The sequence below is a fragment of the Rhopalosiphum padi genome, chromosome 1 (genome assembly GCF_020882245.1).
Source record: "Rhopalosiphum padi isolate XX-2018 chromosome 1, ASM2088224v1, whole genome shotgun sequence".
In the NCBI taxonomy this organism is placed as follows: Eukaryota; Metazoa; Arthropoda; class Insecta; order Hemiptera; family Aphididae; genus Rhopalosiphum; species Rhopalosiphum padi.
This window is the reverse complement of record NC_083597.1, coordinates 20,710,819-20,735,704: the sequence shown is the minus strand read 5'-3', so window position 1 is coordinate 20,735,704 and position 24,886 is coordinate 20,710,819. Positions and strand designations below refer to the sequence as shown.

Here is a 24,886-nt window from a genome sequence, read left to right as displayed (position 1 = left end):
ATGCGTTTGTTAAAACTTTTGATTTTTGGAAATTTCAAGTTTACCTGAACACCATAACTAAAAATATTTAGATTTTTTTTCATTTAAAGAATATCCTTTAGTGATACAAATTTATTTTATTCAAATGACAAATGAGATTTTTACTTTTATCAGTTTAGCCGATTTCTTTTTTTTATTTAATTTAAAATGAAATTCGAATGAGCAAGAGCAATATCTAATATATTCAACAAGGTATACTCCGGATAATAGTCTACTCTATATTCAGAATATAATATCATACTACCTATTTTGACTTGAGAATATTAGGTAACTAATTAATAATAATTATTAGTCAATTTACATTTAATAATTTTTAAATCGTCTTAGTCTGATAAGTTGAAACACATAACTCAATATTATATATATAATATATTAAGTACTTGATATAAAACCATTATTTAAATTGTTTATAATATTGAAACTCAGACTAATTATATGGACTTAAAATATATTTTATTTGCTCCTTAAAAATTTCAAAAATCTGAATTGCATTATTTAAGAATGAAACATGAAAGAATGAGTAATTTATGAGTAAGTTCTGTGAAAAATAATTCAATAAAAACACATAAAGTAAAATAGACAGATTTATCAATACAGGCAAGTCTTTCTATTTTATAAAAATGTTTGTATCAATATAATATTGTGTATATTGTTTAATATTAGTGAGTTATTGTGCAGTATAACATGCAATTTACTGATAAAACTTAAATTTCCTAACCAGATTGTGTTACCTTAAAAGAGATAATTTATCAGGATTTAATAGATAAGCTTGAGATACCTAATTTTTGATTCTCTTGTAAGACATATTTTATTTTTATCAATCACAGTAGAAATGTTTCATTAACTATTTTAATACATACTATTTTCTTTGATATTTGAAATTCACACATTGGTACACATTTATAGTGAATCTATAATGGTCAATGGAATAAATATTTTTAATTAACCATAAAATATTTGATTTTTACATTGCACATTTTAGCAGGTATACATAGCTATCGCTAAGTTAATTTCAATGTTATGTATCAATGATAAAAAAAAATTATACCGTATAAAACCTTTAATTATTTGCTGTACAACACGATCTAACTTTAAGCCAATATGCATCTAAAAGCTAAACCATCATACTAAGAAATAATATTGCTTATCTAATTAAAAAAAAAGATATACAATAAAATATAAATTATGTATGCATTGCAACAATTTTTATATTAAAGTATCTATTTTAAATTTTAAATTAATTTCATAAATGTGAAAAGTTATATAAGCACCTCACCTTGCAAAGGACCTATGCAACTTAAACATTTATAAATATATGGTAATGGTCGTGTAGCAGCAATAAAATGTCCTAAGGAATAAGATCTATTCAATAATAAATATATAAGCTTAATTCAATTTTAATGTATTTGTTAAAATTTAAACACAAAATATTACTTTATATATAATAATATAAAGTAATATATTATAAGCCTAGTTGTTAGGTACATAAGGGAAATCATGGGATTTTTGCTAAATTATAATCACAGAACAAAAATTAAACCCATGAAAAGTTCTTCTAAGTTTATAGTACAATAATTGAGGAATGGACTAATGATTTTATTTAAATTTATTATAATATATAACATACAGAATTTTATAATATAAAATATATATACATATATATATACTTTATTTTATATATTTATAAATAAATATACATTTATTATACATAATTTGTATGAATAAAAACAAACAATGTATTTTTAAATTAATCTATTTGTCCACAACATAAAATTACGAGAAAAAAAATAATTACAATAATATTTCAATAACAATAATATTAAAAATGTCATGTGATGAGATCGTGAACGAACAATCCCTTGATGATACAAAATGTTATTTACAAAAAATAAAAATAAAAATGCATTTAGATCCCTAGCAGTCTTGTCGTTGTGCTTATTAACCACCGAATAAGTCTAGTAGATTATTGTAAGATTGTTCGATAGATTTGTTTTCCATATCTCGACAAGACAACGAGACAAATTAATCAAAAAGAGAACAATAATAATAATAATAATAATAATAATAATGATAATAATAATAATAAAATAATAATAATAATAATAAAAATTGGTAGACACCATGGCCATTATGGTACATAAATAATGGGTGGGGGAGAGAAATGGTATTCGATGTCAATAATCATGATAAAAATAATAATGTACACGAAAGCGATAAAAATATGTATATGCATATATAAATAAAATCTGTACTTTGAACAATATACATATATACACAGGGTAAAAAGAGAGAATTCGTTTAAAAACATAGTAAAATGATTCAACACATTCGTAGGCTATAAACACAAAACATAAAAATAATAAAATTAATATAATAATAATAATCGTAGGCTAATTGTGGTTGGTATTGGTGACGACGGACCTAAACTGCCGACGATGGCACCGAAACAAAAGTACAATAACAATGTTATAATCATTCACCCGAACCTGTCCCGTTGAATGACGTACACGCACACGGATGACGGAAGACTCGACCTCGCCCGCAATTCGTTTAAATGTAAACGGCGTCCGACACTTTGTTCGGATGTCCGTTGTTGTTATTGTTGTTGTTGTTGGGCGGTGACGATATGCCTTCCGACCAGTCGGAATTGGAGTTAGGCGAAGACGAGGACCAGTGCCACGGCGAGTCGGGCGACGGCGTCGGGAAACTCTCGGGTGCCGCATCCGACGGGGGCGTCAGGTACTGCTGCGCGTGCTGCGACTGGGGAGGTTGTAGCGATTGGGGCGTCTGCTGGACGCTGCCGTAAAAGTGATGGAACTGGCTGAACGGGTCCACGGCCTGCATGGTGGCGTGTCTGAGGGCCTGCATGTGCGTGGGCGACGTGGGTAGCGACGGTCGCGTCTTTCCCGGTGACGGTGACATGACCACGCTGTGCGGTGGCGACGGTTCCTGGAACGACGTCTGCATGCCCAACATCTGCTGGTGAAGGACTCGGTAGTCGGGTTGCTGCTGCTGTTGCTGTTGCTGCTGATGCTGTTGGTGGTGCATTGCCGCACCGTAATTGGCCATCGGTCTCTGAGACGCGGACGGCAACTGTGACAGGCACTCCTCGTATGCGGGCGGCTGTTGCGGTAATCCGGCGCCGCCATACAGCCTGGACACGTCCAACGCCATCAGGTCCATGTTGTTAGGACCACCGGCACACGTCACGTCCAACCCAAATGGTTTCTTGTTGCTAGGCGCTGCCGCGGTGGATGACATGGCCGACGACGGTGGTAACGGGGGAGGTGGTTTTTTCACGCTGCCCTTCCGCTTCAACGACAGGTTTGAGTCCATCGAGTCGGCAGGACTCGTCGGGTTCGATGGTTTCGGCCTCTTTTTGCCCTTGGCCGTGCCACCACCATTGCCCCCATTGCTCAACTTCATGCCGGGTATGTTTATGTTGGAATGAGCCGACATCATGTGCTGCGAGTCTGTGAACAAACACATCCCAAGGTCAATCTCCGTCGCTGGTGTTGTCGTATTTGTCATCGTCGTCTGCGTATTCTTGGGTAATGGCACTAACGGCCGCGAGACACGATTTCGCTGCGACTTACTCATGAAGTTGTTGTTAACAGGCACCATGGTCTGAGCATTAGGGTGAGCAACGTGTGAATCCAGCAATCTAACGATGTCATGGTGCAACCGTTCGCTGGCCACGTCCCGCGGTAACCGTTCCATGTGGTCTGCGATCTCTCGGTTTGCGAAGTTATCCAGAAGAGCTTTGCATGCTTCAAAACTGCCTTCTCTAGCTGCTAAGAACAACGGTGTTTCGTCCTATAGAATAAAAAAAATAGTATCGTTTAAATAAATATTGTAAATCACTTATCAATGGCAATATATGGAGCTTATTTTTTGATTAAATTCTGATAAAAAAAATAATTATATATTTTTACCTTGTCGTCTTGAGCGTCTTTGTTGGCGTTATTGGCGAGCAAAATGTTGACTGCATCTACATTGTTGACCGATGCAGCCCAATGCAAGGCTGTCTTTCCGCTGTTATCTGGTATATTGATATCGGCGTCAGCGTGAATTAGGTCTTCTACCATTCCTTCGATGGCCAACCTGGCTGCTAGAATCAACGGTGTCGTACCATCGTGCATCCTAGCATTTAAATTTGTTGAACGGTTCCTCAATAAGATCTACAAATAAAATATAAACACCATTAATCAAAATGCTTTTCCCCAATTACAATAGATGTTTTCTCGTTTAATTAAAAATTAATGTAAATTAACTTACTTGGAAAGCACCCATTGCGTCGGCAGCTACAGCAGCATGTAATGGTGTCCGGCCAGTGTGATCTTGAAAGTTAACATCAGCGCCCATATCTAATAAACGTTTAGCAGCATCTGCTCTAGCATATCTTGCAGCCAAATGCAATGAAGTTTCACCGGTTTTATCGAGCGTGGCGTTCAATTCTGCACCTTGCGAAACCAATTCTGATATCATGTTGGTTGTAGCGTCTTCTCCTTCGTCTTCATTGTCAATGCTTGTGTCTAGTCCAGCACCGCCAGCTACTGTCACATCCATTAGTCTCGTCAACCCACCAGGGAGTCTCTCATTAACTTCCGTTTCCTATGAAAAATAAACGAACCCCGTTAAATAATGCACGTTTTAAACATTGACATTTCTCATATAAACTTACCCTGGACGGAGGTGTGTACATAACAGTTGCCTTGTTATCGTTAGAATTCAAATTACAGTGACTCCAAACGTCATCGTAAGGGTTATCCAAAGGTTGTGACAATATCGGAGCGGGTCTATGTCGTTTTGCTGGTGGCATATCACCTTCAGCGTCTTCATCTGACCAAGCTCCGGCACCCCTTCCCATGGTCATCACACCACTATTCATGTCCATACAGCTCAAATTCATGTTATTTTGTTTCATTGTTCTAAGTTCTTGTCCATCGGGTACTCTTCTTTGGGTACTTGTTCTACTGCTATTACTACCAGTACGTAAGAATCCTTCTGGGAACCATGTTATACCAGCCGCCTTTTTGCGATGCGTAGATATTAACACTCCAAGACTAAGACCGATAACTAGTATCAAGAACATTCCAGTCAACACTAACGCTGTACTACTCCTAGGTTGTTCAGTTGGAATTTGGCTTCCAGGACCGACACCTTCTGCTCTATAAATAGGAAACGATGTTGATAGAGCATGACTAGCGGCTGAAGCAGCCAAAAATCCAGCAGCCTAAAACAATTAATACGTGCAATAAGTAAACAAACTTCATTAAAACTTAATTTTTCTAAATCACTTACCCCTGTACCACTCGAGAAACATTCCACATCTCTGGTTATTTCACATTTTCTATTATCAATTTCTAAATAAACCACGACAGCTCCAGGAGGACTTTCCGCGGGGAATATCATTTGTTTTCCAGTCAATTCATCTTGCTTCACTCGGACAGTGGCTCTTAACTCTCGACCAACCTAAACAAGTTTTTTTGATGTCAAACGTCTTAAATTATATTCAAATTACTTGAATGGCTTTACTTACCTCTCGTAAGAACGAAGTTAAATTAGACAAAAGTTGATGATAGTCCATTCGTAAAATGAGACGCATGGCACCTTCGGCAATTTTAGGTGGTTCTCTTTCGCAATCCAAACCATCCCAATTACATTCAGCATTATTACATCCATAATCGCAATGTCCATTAGCATAATGACTTTGACAATATGCGTCATATATTGGACTAAAATAAATTAAAACAGCAAATTATTATAAATTATTCATTAAAAATACAATTTATTTAATCAAATATAAAATACATACTTGCAAGGCATCAAAGTTCTTTCACAATCTCTTCCGTCGTACAAACATTCAGGTGTATTACACTCCACGTCACAACGTCCATCAGCGAAAACTTGCCAGCAGTTTTTGGTTGTTGTACAATTTCTCCAAGGGTTTAATCCAAGAGAACAATCACCACCATCGAAATCACAAGCAGCTGTGTTACATTCTTGATGACACCTGTTATCTTGAGATTTAGCGGTACATCCGTTGGTTACACAAGCAGCCAGCTCTCGTTCCCAATCGTAATCTTTTTTTGTCATAATACTTTTAGATGGGAATTTTCCAAGACCTCCTTTGAACTTGGAATCATAAATATTACAATTTTTCCCTGACCAGTATATTGGACAGAAACACGCGTAGTCTCCAAGTTTATTTTGACAAGTACCGTCATGTTCACAAGGATTACTTTCACATTCATTGTAACTATCGACTTCACAGTGAATACCTGCCGTGCCCGGCGGACATTCACATTGATATCCTCCATGATCTAATGAGTGACATAAACCATCACCTTGGCAAGGACTAGAGTCACAATCTACACCAAAGAATTCACAATTCCTTCCAGAAAACTCTTTCGGACATACGCATGTATGGCCACCTTCCACTTGAGAACATACACCACCGTTTTGGCATGGGCTGCTCTCGCAGAAGTTGACTTTAGTTTCACAATGTCTGCCCATGTAACCAGCACGACAGTTGCAGTGGAAATTGTTAACTAATTGAACGCAATCTAATGTTCCATATGGATCGCAAGGATTTGATAAGCATTCGTTTATGTCACCTTCACATCTATGACCAACAAAACCGGCTGGACAACGACAGTCAAATCCTCCAACACGATCAATACAAGTACCGTTGTTGTGACAAGCGTCAGGTGAACAGTCATCAATGTTTATATCACAAATAATACCCAGTGTACCAGGTGGACATGAACAGCTAAAGCTATTAATTAAATCACGACATGTTCCACCATTTTGACATGGATTAGGATGACAGTCGTCAACGTTCAGTTCGCAATTTTGTCCTTGGAAGCCACGTGGACACTGGCAAGAGTATCCTGCCACTAAATCTCTACACGTCGCTCCATTTTGACAAGGTGCTGAATCGCATTCATTGATTTCTTTCGTACAATAGCTTCCGGAATAACCGTCGGCACAATGGCACCTATGACTATTACCGATATCTTCACAAACGCCACCATTATGACATAGAGCATCACGTCGAACTCCTTTACGTAATGACGCATCGTTACAGGATACCATTTCTACGTCACACACCTTGCCCGTCCAACCGGGTTGACAAACGCACTGGTATAAGTTCTGAATTTGTTTACAGGTAGCTCCATTTTCACAGGGTTGTGGTATGCCTCCACCACCACTGCACCAATCAACCAAAGATTCGCAGTTCTTGCCCGTATAACCATATGCACAATGACATGTATAATACTTTCCATGATCGAGACATGTACCACCATTCTCACATGGCGAAGAATCACATTCGTTTATTCTAGTTTGACAATTTAATCCAGTATATCTAAAATAAAAAACGGAATTGTTATTATTAATTAAACCAAAAGTATTTAAGCAAAAACAAATAATTTTACTTACCCAGTTGGACATATACAAGTGTAGTTGTTAATACCATCGACGCATGTGGCGCCATTCATACAGGATGAATCAGTACAATCTTGGTCGTTAGTTAGACAGTGTATGCCAGAAAATCCAACGGGACATGTGCAAGTGTACGAATTTACATATTGTTTACAAGTGGCTCCATTCAAACAAGGTTGTGATAGACATTCGTCAACGTCTACTTCGCAATGACGGCCGGAAAACCCATCGGAACACATACAAGTATAATCACCAATACCATCCAGACATGTAGCTCCGTTTTGGCAAGGTGCTGAAATCAAAAATTACTCATGGTTAGAAAAATAATACTTAATGTATCTAGAAAACAACTTTAAAGGTTTAAAAACAGTATATAAACTTACAAGAAGCGCATTCGTCAGTGTTGATTACACAATCGCGGCCCTGAAAACCAGGAGCACAAGCGCATTTATATGATCCGTCAGTGTTTTGACAAGTGGCGCCATTCCGACAAGGTGCAGTCAATGCACACTCGTCTACATCTTCGTTGCATAAACGACCTTTCCACCCGATAGAACATTCACATGCAAAATCTAAAAAGTTACTAGAAGGCGAACACTTGGCACCGTTGCGGCACCTGTTCGGCGTACAAGGGTCTAATCTGCTCTGGCACTCCGAGCCGGTGAACGGTAGTTGACAGACACACTTGTAAGCGTTCACCAAATCAATGCACGACCCTCCATTTTTGCACGGGTTAATGGCACAATCATCAATATTTACGTCACAGTTGTGCCCAGAATACCCGGGTTTACATTGGCATGTGTATCCGTTTACACGGTCCGTGCACACTCCGCCGTGCTGACACGGGTTTGAGCTACACTCATCAATATCGATATCACAACGTTTGCCAGTATAGCCCGGTCTGCAGTGGCATATGAATTGGTTGAGGCCATCCTCACAACGTAACGCATTCAAAGAACACGGGTTGCTAGCACATTCGTCGATGTCGGATAAACATCTAGGCCCATAGTAACCACGAGGACACTCGCAACGCCAACCAGCCACTAGATCCACGCAAGTTCCGCCGTTGGCACAAGGGCTACTGGCGCATTCGTCCACGTTCATCTCGCAATGCAAACCGGTGAAGCCGGGCAGACAGTCACAAGAATACCTGTGAAAAATATGAACGGTTAGTGTGAACAATACATACACAAGTATCAGGATTAAGAGAATGTAAAAGTCTACGTACTTGTTGATACCATCGATGCACTTCGCCCCGTTCCGACAGGGGTTGGACACACACTCGTTGATATTAACCTCACAGTTCGGGCCGGAAGTGCCTGCTCGACAACGGCACTGATATCCATTGATCAGATCTTCACACGTGCCGCCATGCTGGCAAGGCGCAGACGCGCACTCGTCCAGCTGGTCCTGGCATAGAAGTCCCGTGTAACCCGGATGACAGGAGCACGTGAATGAGTTTTGGCCGTCGATACATTCGCCGTGCTTGCACGGGTTTGACAGACAGTCATTGATGTTGTTTTCGCAGTTGAATCCCGTGAAGCCTGGCGAACACTCACATTGGTAACCGGCTATCGAATCGTGACATATGCCACCGTGCTTGCACGGGCTGCTCACGCAGTCATCGATGTTGATCTGACACCGTGGTCCCGAGAACCCAGCTGGGCACGAGCACTTGTACCCGTTGATCATGTCAGTGCATACACCACCGTTCTCGCACGGGTCCGCTTCGCACTCGTCCACATCAATCTCACATTGCGTGCCAGCAAACCCTGTTAAAATAACACGCCGTTATTATTAGTTATAATATTATATTATAACACCTAGCAAAATAGTTAATGGTATTTTGTGCGTCATTGTAGGTAGATATCTTTTTTATCATGAGAAATAAGGAAAAAAAATCGATACAGCGAATGTGTGTTCCAGATTACAGATGCAGGTCACATATAGCGTTGCACATAATATTATATGATATCATACATAGAGAGAGCGCATATAACAGGTGTGTGTGTGTGTGTGTGTGTGCGACTACCGAGTGAATAAGTGTGTATGTATGTGGGAAATGAATAATTCCAAGGAATCGACGGGATCCAGTTCCACGTTTGGTAATTAAAGGTTGACGGTCTGGTTTTTAATCGCGCGGGAACGAAATTAATTATCCGACGCAGAACTATCGTTCGACAGACCATCTGTCTCCAGGTTTGGTCGACAAGGACTGTTTGTTTCGCGCACGTCCGCGGAGAGACCTCAGTCCGGTTTTAGTACACAAGAACAATACCAAATCCAATAAAGACCTGCAAATTATTACAATGTTTCCCTACAATTCACATACTATTCAATCAGACACGTGAAGAAAATTACTAAGCTGTCTACTAGCGACAAGCCGACAACAGTAGTTGTATTAACTGAGTTTTATTTGCCCGGCTATTAAATACGGTATGATGAAATTATTGTTCACACGTTAAATATTCAATCACATAATAAGTATGAAGTTTATAGTTGCAAATGTTTTATATGAATATTTTTTCGTCGGGCAATGATTAAATATTATTTAACATAGTTTTGGACTAAAACCAGAGTTAATGAAGACATTACCTAATGAAAAAGTATTTAATTATGAAACCCACAAAAAAACTCAATTCAAATCTTTACTTTCAGTCTTAAATTTAAAATAAAAAATAATCCCACGATAAATGAGTTGTATATTATTAAGCATAATGATGTATTCGCTCAAATTGAATTAATCAGAAATAAATTAATACCATGATTATAATACATTTATGTTACAATTCTATGATTAAATTATATAGAGTTGAAAAATCTAATTGAAACCCGATAGATTGATTATTTCATTATACACATTATTAGTATAAAGATAATTAAATGTTTGAATGTCTTGAGATTAGATTACCTGAAACTCAATACTTGAATGCTATGGTTTTTATGTAACCGTAACTTGTTTGTAGTTTGTAGTATTAGAAATCAAATAATATATATTCATACATTTAGGTACATACAATGTTTTAATTACATACAACGTGAAAAATACATTTCACAACATTTATTGTATTTTGTGACGTTGTGTACCCGTATTTTATTAAAATTTACGACGTACATGATGGTTATGTGAATTATTGTTTCGCATTTCAAGTAAAAATCACCGATGTTAATATTTATAAACCAAACTCTGCAACCATATGTATGTAAAGAAAATAAATATCGTAGTTTTTTATCCTTTCCTTCTCGCTTGCGTTATAGTAAAAAAAATGATTTAGAGAGGAAACTGTCTTTGCGCTATACCGAACCAAACACGATGCCATCTGTTCGTTTAATGGGTTCAATTTGAAACTGGGTTATTTACATTTTATTTTTTAATGGTAGTGTAAAAGTGTTAAAAAAAATATAAGGATGTAATATCCTTCTGCACATTTAACTAAATATAAAACAATGTGGGAACAAAATATAATATCTCGTCCTGCGATTCGTTTCGTCAAGTCTGTTTAGCATTAATGAATTTGAATATTATGAAACGCAATTTAAACGGATCGTTTGCCGGGACAAAGACAAAAAGTCATCGTTACGGCCAATTTGTGTGCATATATCGTTGTCAATAATACACATGTACCTACATAAAATATAATATTATGTACATTGTCGTCCATTTGTTACTGCGATAAAATAAAAGGCATATGTTTACGTCGCGTCCTAGTCGAGTCGTGTAAACAACGCTGTATAGCTGCTGCAGATGACGAATAATCGCCGATACCTTATCTCGAATGCGGTTCCGAGTAGAAAACACATATACATAATAATAATAAAATATAAGATACGAGTATAATCGCAACAGTGGAACAATAATGTATAATAATGATAATATTGTACGGAGAAGGAACGCGACGGCGGCGGCCGCGTCGAGTATGAGAAACCGCGCGTTGGCGAAAAACCCGAGTAAACCGATGTAATGTCTCTCCTCGGGACTCGTACCCACATACACTGCACTTACACGCCACACTCACACACACACACGAGTAATACACGATATGCTCGTAATATAATGTCACGTAGGTACACTATCGATACAACGCGTATTTGTGTGTGTAAATATTATTATATATTACATTATATTTATACGCGATGGCTGGTCGTGCGGGACACTCGGCGAAACATTTGTCCTACACGCGCACACACACACCGGGACAGTATACATAACATAATGTTATGGCATTTCGAACATTAAGTCGGGACCGTCGTCGGTTTTCTACGGACTAACATAATATTATATAGGTACGTACAACGGTCCCGCGGCGAAGACATGACGACGATAGTATAATAATAATACACAAACGGGGCACGCGGTCGATATTTCGCGCAGGTTTCCATATTTTATAATCGGAGGTGTCGTCGTCGTCCGCCACCGCACCCGGTCCGGATCGTGTCCGACCGGCCGGTACGCGCCGTACGGACGTCGACTTGGTAGTTACTTATATATACATATATATATAGGTACACCGCGCGGCTGTCCCGCGAATGATATACGCTGCGAACCCGCACGAAGTGTGAATAACGCCTATATCATTCCGCCGTCTCGTGGCGACGGACGCGTTGAAATTTATGAACATTTATACGGATCCGTCGCAGCGCTTGCATATTATATACAATAATATAATATAATACCCGAGAAGAATATTATAATATATACTACACGCGGCGGCGGCGGAGGGTAGCTGCGTATCATGTGCGTTCCCGATACCGTAGTGTGCGATACATACCGCATAGTATATCAGATACAAACTACACGGGTATACGAGTATCCGTGAGCGTCCAGTACGTATATAATAATATGTCCACGTGTGTGTGTGTGTGTGTACGCGCGAGTATAAGAGTATAATATACTATAGCGTTGTAAACGCGTGCATGATAATGTTATAGACTCGCGTATAATAATATAATATAATAATATTATGTACTCGGGCAACCGGTACATACATTATTATTATTATTATGTGCGCGTCGTCGGCCGGCGCGACCAGTTCCTCTTCTACACCACTCCGCGCGGGCCGAGTGTCAATCACGCCGTGGTCGTCCGGCGCGCGCGTTATAAAAGGTAATGTAACACGCAACCGTTGTCGTCCTCATGTCTGTCGATTTATTCGCCCGTTTGATTTGTAGAACTCACTTACTCACTACTACCTACCTATAGGTACTAACTGGAATAGCCGTAGCTGTAAGGAATATTATATTATACATTATAAACATATATATATATATAATATAATATACGCGACGAGCGAATGACGATAGAAGCGGGAATAGTAATAATAATAAATAATATAAAGCGTTCGGAATCCGGTTGGATCGGTAATGGTTTTTTTATTTTATTTTTTTATATTTATTATTTCGCATCGTTTGCTTTCCGCGCCATCGTCGGTATATACGACCCTTTTAGGAATTGTATCCACTCGGGCTCTCGGGACCAGACCAGTTTGTACTTTCCACCAGGACTTACGACGATTGGCGCATACTGAAAAGACTTACGATCTGACACACACATACGCAACCAATATACACTTATTCTGCCGGACGCGGCTAATCGTTAGCGCCGCAATCGTCAGTCGTCGTGAAAACTCAATACAAATGATATTCTATCGGCATTCGGCGCACACGCACATAGCCCAGCCGACATCACCATGACGTGATAACCTCGCTACGCAGTACTCAGAACGGCGAACGCAACGCCTGTGAGACGGCCGTAACGGATAAACGAATAATAATAATAATAATAATAATAATACGTCCGAGGATGGGCGGGGTATGAGATTCGTGATTTACCGTAACGACTGTGCGGGCACGACAACGATCGAGACAACACCGCGATCTTCGCATTTATCAATAATAATATAGGTACAATATATTGTCGACGGCAGGATTGAAAACGTCGAATTATTCAATATTATCATCGAACGAAACACAGGATGGCGCGCGATCGTGTATAAAACGTGTATTATTACTTAAGGTAGCATAAATTCTCCTACACAGAACCTACCACGCCGAAAAACAATTAGAATCATCTTTTAAGCGTACAAGTAACGAACGTAGTGCAACTGCAGCAGTAATATTATTGAAATACCATGATGCACCACGAGACCATTACGCCGACGGATTTTCGTCGTCGCATTCGTCTGAAACCCGTTTTGTTTTTAATGCACCCGAATGCGAGCGTGGACAGACCAAGCACGATTCCATCAATACTTGTTTACGGAACGATAAAATATTTTACGACCCGACTAACCGCTGCTGCAGGTGCCCGGGCGTCAAACGGTATAATAATTTATAACGAACCTAAGAAGGTTTTAATATTGCTATTATGTTTTTTTTTATTGTTACGTTTGTCGAAACGGAAACTGATTCGTCCGGAATTGGTATCGACCACGCGGTGCGGTGCATCATGTACTCCGATCGTACAAGTCACGTTATTTTATGTCACCCATAAAACTCGCGTATCGATAATAGGTGTTATATTATGCTTTCACATGTAAATTACAACAGCGCGCTCGTAGCAAAGAAGAGTTTTATCGCGCAGTATAATGTGCAGTACCAAATTTCGCGTTTCGTAGATATATATCCGTTAACGGTTTTCCGGTTTGGTCGATCGACAATAATCGCGTCTTTGCCTACACTCGCTCTTACATACATATATACTGTGGGCAATAATATTCAATAAACGGTAACAAGCGCGTTCGTTAGCGGCGGTCGCGCAGCGCTCGCGCCTGCAAGCGCCCGCAACACAACGAAATAACAACGCGATTCCGTGGCGTGGGCGTGATGGTTTTGTACTTATATTATATTATACGGACAACAACAAAGCGATAATAGATTAGGGTCAACGCGAAACACGGCGCTGGATAGGCGGAGAGGAAACGTAGAAGAGAAGGTAAAAAAAAAAAAAATAATAATAATAAAACGATGATAATAATAATAATAATAAAATAACTACGTAGTAATATAAAAATATACGTAACGAACGGCGATCCCGGAACAATGGTGCATTGTGTATGCATGTGTATATACACACACTCGCGGGTTTCGAACCGCCGCAAGTATTGTAGAGATAAATATTTGTATGCGGTACATTCCGGGCAAGCGTGTGGTTTTTTTCATTTCTTTTAGTCGACGGATTTTGCGGAGGATAGCGTCTGCTCGTAGTTAGTGGAAGTCTCCTCCCGTCGGGTGCAACTTCGAGAAGATAAGTCCCTATATAATATTCTTCACGGCCAGAAAAAGAAGAGATAGAGAGAAAAAGAATGATGATATAAGAGAGCGGGACCATTTATAATAATATTATTGTCCGGTTAATGAGGCACCCGGTATTACGCCAATAAAGGAGAACTTTACTATCCATTAGCGATCGCAATCTTCGTACGACGACTGGGTCGCCGCTGGGGAACCCATGTATATTATAAGAGAAGACGACGTCCGCCTCGAGTTTCCACCGACCTCTTATCAGAACGCCGCCGCCTGTTCGATTTGAAACGCGCTTATACGCGCGCACAATATACAATGGACCGTAAATCTTGAAACAAATACACCCGATGACAACGACCGCCGTCGATTCCGTGTTGCTGTGCCGCCACCGCTTATAATATGTGTTTTAATGTGCCCGTTTTTTTCGAATTTTCGAAATAATAGTAATAGTAATCGATTGTAGTACTTGTCGTCGCGAACGCCACTAAATCTGTTTGACTAAACATATAGGTACACCTCGACAGCACAAACAGACCATCACCTCTACAGAACTTTACGGTGGACAAGTAAAAATAAATGGTCGTGATACTATCGACGTATATTTCTTCGCGGTCGGGCGTGTGCTTAAAAAAATATGAAACAGCCGTATTACGGGGCGACGGCTGCGGTGGGGCGAACGACCGTTCGGATGTGTTTATCTGGCCGGTCAGATCTGCAGAGCATGTATATACAAGATCACGCGAGATCTGAAAGATAAAGAGAGAGCCGTCGACAGAGCTTTTGTGAGTACCGGTTAGTTTGCTCGCTGCCGCCGACAAACGCGAGCGCAAAAGCAGTCGGGCACGACCCGTGTGACGGACGTCGCTGCTCAACCGAAACGGGAAATAATATTCTCTGGAATAGCCACGCGAAAGACTTGAGTTTTTGCCACTATCTCACCGATGACGGTTTGCTCCGTTGTTAAAAGCAAAAATGACAAGCGACGATGACGTTGAAGAACACATACAACCGCGGGTCGTCGATCGACTTCTCTTGCACTAGTCAATCCGTCACCCCCAAATCTTTTTTTTTTTTTTTTAAAGCAAATACCTAAATTATATCTTCTTCCTCATTCTCCCATCACAATATATCTCACTCTCTATAAAACGTAGTAAAAGTTCCAACAACATAGATGGAATTTCAACGACTATAATACACCTACAGTTGAATAATTATGTACAATATAATAATATTCCTCGGACAGCGGATTAAAAATTGTTTTCGACGCATATGTATAACGTCTAATTATTTTTAAGCGAGCACATGACGTCTGTCTATAATTCCGACATAATACAACGACCTCTATACACAACGCAACTGCAATTACTATATAGATAAGTACACGCGTAATACGACAGACATGTTATATTTTCTAATAACCGTAAATTATCAAATTCCTAAATTAACTATTGCATTTAAAATATATTATATACTTAATAACCAGCTATTGTTCCCACGCTGTATTGTTGTTAAATCTACCTATACCAATTGATTTTGAAACCATTGCGCAAAATATAAATATATATATATAATTTTTGAACCATGATATTATGTAAATCAGGAACGTGAATCATTTTTATTATATTTTTTGTTAACAGTTTTTATTACGCACTGACGTATAAACAACGAATTCCGCGAAATCACGTTTGCATAGATTATCACCAAGATAGTTCAAAGATAAAAATTGTCACCTCATCAGATGTAAAAAAATATTATTATATATAAATATTCGTATAATCATCCATCACGTTACTATAGTATTCGAGCACGGAGGTAAGTTTTTTGATTCGTAAGTAAATTATAGTGTAGCGTACGGTATATTACAATATGATTATTATACAATATTTGTTGAGATTATCCGTTTACGTAGACTAGTTTTTATCTATAATACAAATTAAAAAGACGATAACTATATTATAAAAGACGTATTTTTTAATAGGACCCTTTAACGGAGACTCAACCTGCAGTATGTGTAACAGGAAAAATAAAATTAAGACAAATTAAATGGAAGGAATAAATTGATAACAAAATGATGTATACGCTAGAAATGTATCATAACAAAAGTTTACCTGGCATGCACACGCATCGGAAAGTTCCGGGGTCGTCAAGACAGGATCCTTCATTTTTGCAGGGATGCGAGTCGCACTCATTCACATTGGTCTCGCACCGTGGCCCTGTAAAACCTTGTGGGCAATTGCAGGCGAACGATCCGGGAGTGTTGACGCAAACTCCATCGTGTTCGCATGGCGATCCTGTGCAGAGAAAAAAATAAAAATAATTTATATTTTATTAACAACTCAGTGAGGTGTACAAAATACAATAGTATGACGTGTGAAAACGATCCGTCGCCATCGCCACAGTCGTGGAAGAGAGGAGTTATATAACAAGACAGTGATGAAAAATCGCTCGCCAACTCACCGGCGGCGGCGGCCGAAAAATCTATTACAATTTTTAATTGACTCGTTAACAGAGGCGTGTGCGCCGCTGTTTGTTCACTTGACAATTTAAAAAGATGACTACGTCTTAATTACAATGTTTCACGAAGTGTAATCTATCCACCGAGCGTACACTATATTCATACCACTCTCTTTCTTAATCTTTCGTTCTTTCTTTTTAACTCTCGGTTACTGATGGGCACGGCCGCTGACCGTACGGTCAATCGCCGACAGTCCTCCCATCTCCTCCAGCCCAATACAGGTTCACACACACTCAATCTTCCTGTTTCCGGACGTTAGAATGGCCCTGAAACGTCGTGGAAAACACGAATCGTGTACATGAGCAAGTGCGGACTTTAATACTCGTATATGTAGAGATAAAGATCGCAACAATGTCCACACGGTCACCAATATTATCGGTCTGACCGGTTAAAACCATGTTTGCCATCTTCCATACAGGTACCTATATGCATACACACGGACACACATGTACACGTGTCTGGTTTACTATACGGCTGTACACCGCACTCGGAGATACGAACGCTGTACATAGTGTCAACGGTGTCAACTATAAAGCTGGAAACCGCTGGCGTTACGCGATAGCCGTACGTAACCATTTTAATTACCGGTCTCTTATCCAAGATAATCTTTCCCCTTATCCCCCACAATCAAATATAACACGCACGCCATGGGAACAGGAAGCCGGTAGGCTATTGTTCGGCGGCTTGGATAATGGGGAGTAAATAAGAGAGAGAGCGCGGCCGGCGACAGGACGGGGGGGGGAGTCGAAAGAAAGATGAAGACATAATGAGAGAAAGAGAGCAAAAGAGCCCTGTGTCGATGGTGTGGATTACAAGAATAGTACAAGAAGTAGAAGAAGAGGTAGCTGTTCTTTTCGCCTCCATCCTCCCTCAACAGAGACGGCGGTGTGTGTGGGTTTTATGTTGTAGAAATGCGATAGTGTGGGAACTTGTGATTTCGGCGGAGGATTCGTATTATATTATTATATTATATGTACGTGGTTTTATTATTATTATTATTATTATTATTTATCATACCTTGTTCACATTCGTTGATGTCTTCGGAACAATCGATTCCTTTGTAGCCGGAAGCACACGAACAAGTGTACGAACCATTGATCGGGCTTGTGTCGCATATGGCATCGGTGTGACACGGATTAGACGTGCACGCGTCGTCAAGGTGGCACAGGAGACCTGCGAAAAACACAAAAATTTCGTGATAAGTCATTGCGCAAAATTATGCATAGATGACAGACAGATTACTATACACCGTTACTATTGTATAACACTATGCAGTCTATAACAAATACAACGGACACCCGTGATCTACAAAATGATCGTATAACTCACCGGTCTTGCCGTACGTGCACTGGCAATGGAAGCTGCCAACTCGGTCGATACAAGTGGCGCCGTTGAAACAGGCAGCTCCGGCACAATCGTCAATGTTTACCGAACAGTCTTGTCCGGTCCAGCCGTTTACACAAATACAATTGTACGATCCCAGCGAATTGGTACATGTCGCGCCGTTGTGGCAGACGCTGGGCCGCATGGCGCACTCGTCCACGTCCATCTCGCACGACTCACCCGTCCATTGGGCCGGACATGAGCATGTGTAACTGTTCACGCCATCCACGCACGAGCCACCATTCAAGCAGGCGTGCGGTATACAATCGTCAATGTTTTCCTCGCAATTTTTTCCCCGGAAACCTGTGGAAAACGAAAAAAAACATATTAAACAAACGCACGATATTTCGATTAATCAGTAAATTGATTTAGAGAAGCTCGGCACACGAATGATGGCATTCATTGCTTATATACCAACCCCTAAAAATTCGTCCATCTGCCAATTCACCCCTCCCTATACCCCGAACATATCATGAGAAACATCTTAACTCTGGCCAAGTGACTTTTCAAAAATCCTTATCTATATGTACAGCAAAGCCGACGACAGACATTACAGCATATAATAGATATGAACACGACGACGGAGCGTAATGGATCGCTAAATAATATTAAGAGGTGCGGTAAATGTAATTCATTATGCGTGTAATAATTATTATCAAATCGATCGACAACTATATGGTCAGCACGTCGACACGCAAACATTGCTCGGTGTCGTCGTGTCGGCGCGTAGGTGGGCGAAACCGGTGTGCGTGTCCGACGAGTGTAAAATATTATTATTTTATATTAAATATGTTTTAGGTGTATAATATGTATATTATGTGGAGCGAAGGATAGAACGACTGATACTGCATAAAATCGGTATTTTAATCGATTCGGCCGCCGAACGTCATTATATCTGCTGGAAACGCGTCCGACGGATTTCGTTTCGTTATTTTTTTTTCACACGAGCAAATCTCGTTCGCTTGAGCCCGTCGACACACCACACACCAATTGATAATAATATTATACATATATTATGCGTACAGTGGCTGTGCGTACGGCATATACATACGAATAGAATATTATTATTATAGCGACTACTGTGGCGCAATGGAATTGGACGAAAAAAAATGCGTGCGGCGTCGAGACGATCCGTTAGACGGGTGTCGGACGGAGAGCATTTAAAAAAAAAAATAGATACAAACGTAGGTAGGTATATATATATACGCAGATATATATTATTATTATTCTCCGGTCACGATTACCGCGATAAAAACTCGACGGATCGGCCGGCGAGTCGAATCGGATATAATATTATAATGTGCAGCATAATATGTATGGGCGAGGGCTCGGGCGCGTGTTCGTAAGGTAAAGTATATATAAGGCGTAGGTATATACCGCGGCTAAAGCGATCCGTTAGCGGACTCTGACACGGCGGACAAAAGGGGCGGTGGCGAGGCGGTACGTATACGAATGGCTTAATAACGTCGTCGACAGATGTGAGACGATATTACATTATGCGAGCGGTTTCGTGAGATGCTGCAGCGCGTTACACAGGCGAGACGCGTTGCTGAAAGATACGAGACCGCCCGAACCGTCAAAACGCTCAGTCGTCGCTAGATTGACGGGGCACGAGAGATCTCGTAATGCACTTGTTTATGTGATGTGTGTGTGTGTGTGTATGTATGTGATCGATCGTAATGGAAAAATATACATATTATTATTGAATTTCGATCGACATCGCGCGAGATCGCAGTTGAACAAACACTGCTGACTTTGCGCGGACGGACGGTCGCGCTCCACTATTTTTACAACTCGAGTATATATCATTAATCTCGTCCGACAGTCCACAAAACTAACGGCCGATGGCATTGTGACTGACGTAACGCGAGTTAACCCGGAATGTATATAGTTTTACGGGTACGATGTAATATTATAATATAAATGCCGACGACGCGACGAACTATTTCTTTGTAGCCACTGAATGAAGAAAATGAATTACATTTTACTTCTATTTTTGTTCGTATTCTTCTCGCGGTTTACGTTTATCACCGAATTTTGTTGTCTATTTGTTTTGTAAAACACCCACGCAGTCGATTTTTCGTTCTCAAGTCATTTAGTTTTGACATTCGAGCCACACGTCAATTGAAATACCGTCGACGGATATAATAAGAATGATAAAATTCGGGGTCAACGAGTCCACTACACCCATCTCCCACCAAATTAATCGCCTCTGAGGTGGTTGTCAAATGTTTATTGTAACAAAACCGGTAACACGGAAAAAGTGCGAATATTTTTAACATTTATTTTAATGTAAATATCGCGTGTTCTAGATATTGGTATATAGTGTGGGTTAAAAAAAATTTTAATAATAAAATCAATTCTAATGACCTCTCAAAAATGTCGTCAGCTATTAATTCCCATGGACAGTCGTCTGATAGCTAGTATTTTCCCACGAAACCGTTTGCCGGCAAGATAACGTAACCACACACAACTTCCGACAAATATCCACATTATTGGCGATTAAAAATTAAATGCAACCGCTAAAGCCGGAAACTATTTGGATAATAAAGTAATAATATATTATCAATCTCATTTTTTTTTTTAGTCTCATCGTGCGAAATTCGTAAGGTACATTTGTGCGGATACGTGGACCTCGATAAAACGATAAATCATCAAACGGCGCAATGGTTAAATAACACGTCAATATATACGATAATCAATATTGTGAATTTTTTCCTTCCTTTTTTTCGTTTTGTTACTCACCCACCCATCGTGTAGCTATATCATTCATTCATTTTAAACAGATAAATAATTTGACGTCGATCGGTACACTGATGATGTCTGTACAATATTATTATTTACATTGTCCACTGAACGTGTCCAAGACATGTTTGTCTCGTATTATATTCCCTGGGATATTTAGGGGTCATTGAGCGTGCATATGTGTACCTCAACACAAGTAACAGAAGAACCCCCGTTGACTAAACCATAGTAAATATCATTTATAAACAGAGATACCTAAAACCGGGTCGTTTTCACATGACCAGAACATAGTTAATATTACGTATTTCGGTCGATTACACACACATTTATATTATGTATTAAATATTACTAGGATAAATGATCGTACCAGACTTGCACTTGCACTCATAATTGAGATCGTCGATCTGCATACACCTTCCGCTGTTCATACATGGCGACGGGTCGCACGGGACGTATACCATCTCGCAGTTCTTGCCCGTGTAACCTGGTTCGCAAATACACCTGAAACCAGAAATACAAGTTAAAGTTGTGTTTAATACATACATTATACTTCAAAAACAATAATTCATTTTACACAGACTTTATTCCGATTTATCACTTTATAACGCGTCAGGTGAGCTCAAGATTTAAACCATGTGTGTTTAAATTAAACATATTATACTATATATTTGTACAATCGTTTGAGTAAAAAGCATATTATACAGACTTTTTTACTATCGGATTGAAATGAATAATACTTTAATTGCTATATAAAATGTTTACAACCTATATAATAAAGCATCATTATTAATGATACGATGAAATATTTCATTTTAAATACCAAACTTGAGTGCCTACCTACTTATTATTTTTAGTCAAATTTAAATCAGATTAAATATACTTTAATTTACATTATAATTTGTTATATTGTAATTTATTAAGGTAACAATAGACCATAAAATTAGGAATTCTTAACGGAATGTAGTTATTATGTAATTACAAGCATAGTTTTTCCCAACAAAAATATTAAGAGCAATTAATAGTAATAATAGAGTATAAATATTACTACGTAAATACTTTTAACGCCTTCGCAAAATTCAGTATTTATAATACATTTTTTTCTTCTTTTTTACGGAGAGGCGAGTTTATTGTTGGTTAACTATGTTTTTTTCGTATTATATGATAGAACAACATGGACCCGAGACAATGGGCCAATTGTGTATAGTCGCACTGAATGGTTGTTCCTAGCTAAAAAATCGTGTGAACCAAAAAACGAAATAGTATAAAAAATTTAAAAAAATTATCGCTCGCTTTTGCACACAAACAACAGTTTTACAGTATTGTGTACGAATTTAGCGTGGGCGGCTATTTCTTATCTTTTGGTATGACAAACAAAGTAAACAAAAATTTAAAATAAAAACAACACACAATCACAGACATAATATTACACTATATAGTATACACTGCTAATTGTCCCACGACAATGTCCTATTATTATATGCATTTTTTTCTAAGTATTTTGTTATATTTTTCAAAAAACGGTACAGACGTTCACCTATGACCTAATTCGATGAAACTCAAGCAAAGCACACAAACACGCCAAAAACGTCAGTCCCGACGACATAGAAATTTTGCAAGAACTACATACATTCTTAATTATATATGTGTATTGTGTATGTGTGTATGTGTGATCAGTGAACCGGAACGCGTGCGTGTAAAAGATTAGATGACCGAGGTCTAGACAAGATCGCGTGCTCTATCGTTTTTATTATATTTTATTATTATGTATATTATTATTGGTCGGAGCGTTAAAATACTCGGATTTCCTGCGGGCGAGTCGCGTACGCACGTCAGTGTAGCTGTTATGTATGCTACTTTAAACGTGGTAAAATATGATGTTTTTCCTCGTGCACGAGGTATGATGTATATAATAACGTTATATATGTATATACATATTGTTTTCAGAGAAACGGGGGAAGAAAAAAATAAAAACTCGCTCGCGTGGATCATTATGCAAGTTATATGGTCAAGAACGCCTACGGAAAAGAAATAATTACACGTCCGCGGACGACTTAAAAATTATGGACCGTCGGTTTGCGTGCATTGAATTTTTTTATATGCGCGCGCACTCACACATACACACGCACATAAAAACACATGCATATGCATGCGTATATAGATACACACCAGTGTTTTCATCTACATGTTTTTCATCATTTTTGATTTGTATGTTCCTACTCGAATACACATATTATAATATTAAGAATGCTTATAATCCGGTTTTTTTTATTCGCGAGGAGTTTTCGACTCTAATTAACGTTATCCACCGAAATATACCGTCGACGGAGGTTATCGTCTATCTCATCGTCGTTTCAATAATAACAAATGAATGTAATATACATAAACTACCGTGACAGTATTTATTATATTATATATATGCACGTTGCATAGGTATACCTACTATGTCTAATACCTACTATGCCTAATATTTTATTTTCAAAAACGTTAGTTAATCGTATATTCGTATAGCCCATATGGTGTATTCGGTGTCACAACGACAAGACCATGAGTATAAATAATAACTAGTTTTCGAGAACAATATAATACATAATTATTATAATATACTTACGCATACGATCCATGTGTGTTGACGCATTGTCCGTGCACGCAGGGTTCGGTTGTTGAACATTCCTCAATGTCTTCAGAGCACGTTGTGCCCGTGAACCCTGGGGCGCACGTGCATTCGTAAGAATCGTCTTTAGAAGCGCATTCTGCTCCGTTCTTGCACGGTCCCGAAGCGCAATGATCTTCCAACTCACAATTTGGTCCTAAGACAGAGAAAACCAACCAAAACGTTAATCGAATATAATTCAAAAGGTTATAACTTACAGTTGTAGACATTTTACACGATATAGTTTGATGTGTTAAATTTAGTTATTCAAAACGTAAACCCAACCAATTAGACGAAACTGGTCAGTGATCAGTATAATATACATAATATTATTATGATGGTAGAAAAGTCAGTTAATACGGAATGTAAAATTTTGAATTAATTAATTAGGTACCTATAGGCTTTATGACTTATTTTTATGGGTAACTGTATAAGTTGTTTGCTATAAAGATAACTCAAAATATTAATTACGAATTTCCAATACCTCATAGATTAAATAAATTTAAAAAAACAGGAAGTGTGTAGTAGAATAAAATTTGCAACTGTATAAGACAATGTTTTTGTATTATATCCGAGAACATCGATATTCATTAACTTATATATTTTATTAATTATATGTCCTCGGTGACATTGCATAATCGGGAGCCATTAAAACAAGTCGCTGTGTGATATACTCGTTTTAATATATGCTATACTTAATATCTATCCGGTTATGAAGTGCCAGATTAATGACTTAGACTCAGTTTTCATAACGCACTTTATACAAAATTTGACTATAGTGTATATTATTTATATGTTGTGTCGTAGAGAAAGTCGGCAGGCTTTGTTGTAACACATCGTCAAACTGTAAACAAATCTCAGAC

The 24,886-nt window shown here is 38.7% G+C and overlaps 1 protein-coding gene across 2 annotated transcripts in view; it reads right to left on the bottom strand.

Annotated features, from left to right (window-relative positions):
- Nucleotides 1–1,627: 1,627 nt before the first annotated feature.
- The window catches only part of LOC132930598 (neurogenic locus Notch protein), a 49,500-nt gene continuing 26,241 nt past the window's right edge, over nucleotides 1,628–24,886 (bottom strand). Inside the window, exons 4-19 of one of the 2 annotated variants that reach the window (XM_060996558.1) lie at nucleotides 23,982–24,180; nucleotides 21,741–21,874; nucleotides 18,575–18,931; nucleotides 18,263–18,418; nucleotides 16,839–17,021; nucleotides 8,717–9,260; nucleotides 7,872–8,638; nucleotides 7,486–7,780; nucleotides 5,858–7,411; nucleotides 5,582–5,777; nucleotides 5,344–5,514; nucleotides 4,724–5,275; nucleotides 4,318–4,653; nucleotides 3,975–4,220; nucleotides 3,636–3,855; nucleotides 1,628–3,512 (exon numbers count right to left, since the gene is read on the bottom strand). In XM_060996558.1, the coding sequence (XP_060852541.1) occupies nucleotides 2,590–3,512; nucleotides 3,636–3,855; nucleotides 3,975–4,220; nucleotides 4,318–4,653; nucleotides 4,724–5,275; nucleotides 5,344–5,514; nucleotides 5,582–5,777; nucleotides 5,858–7,411; nucleotides 7,486–7,780; nucleotides 7,872–8,638; nucleotides 8,717–9,260; nucleotides 16,839–17,021; nucleotides 18,263–18,418; nucleotides 18,575–18,931; nucleotides 21,741–21,874; nucleotides 23,982–24,180 (6,833 nt within the window). In that variant the 3' untranslated portion in view covers nucleotides 1,628–2,589. Of the gene's footprint in view, nucleotides 3,856–3,974; nucleotides 4,221–4,317; nucleotides 4,654–4,723; nucleotides 5,276–5,343; nucleotides 5,515–5,581; nucleotides 5,778–5,857; nucleotides 7,412–7,485; nucleotides 7,781–7,871; nucleotides 8,639–8,716; nucleotides 9,261–16,838; nucleotides 17,022–18,262; nucleotides 18,419–18,574; nucleotides 18,932–21,740; nucleotides 21,875–23,981; nucleotides 24,181–24,886 lie in introns of both variants that reach the window. The other variant, XM_060996550.1, reaches the window with a different exon arrangement.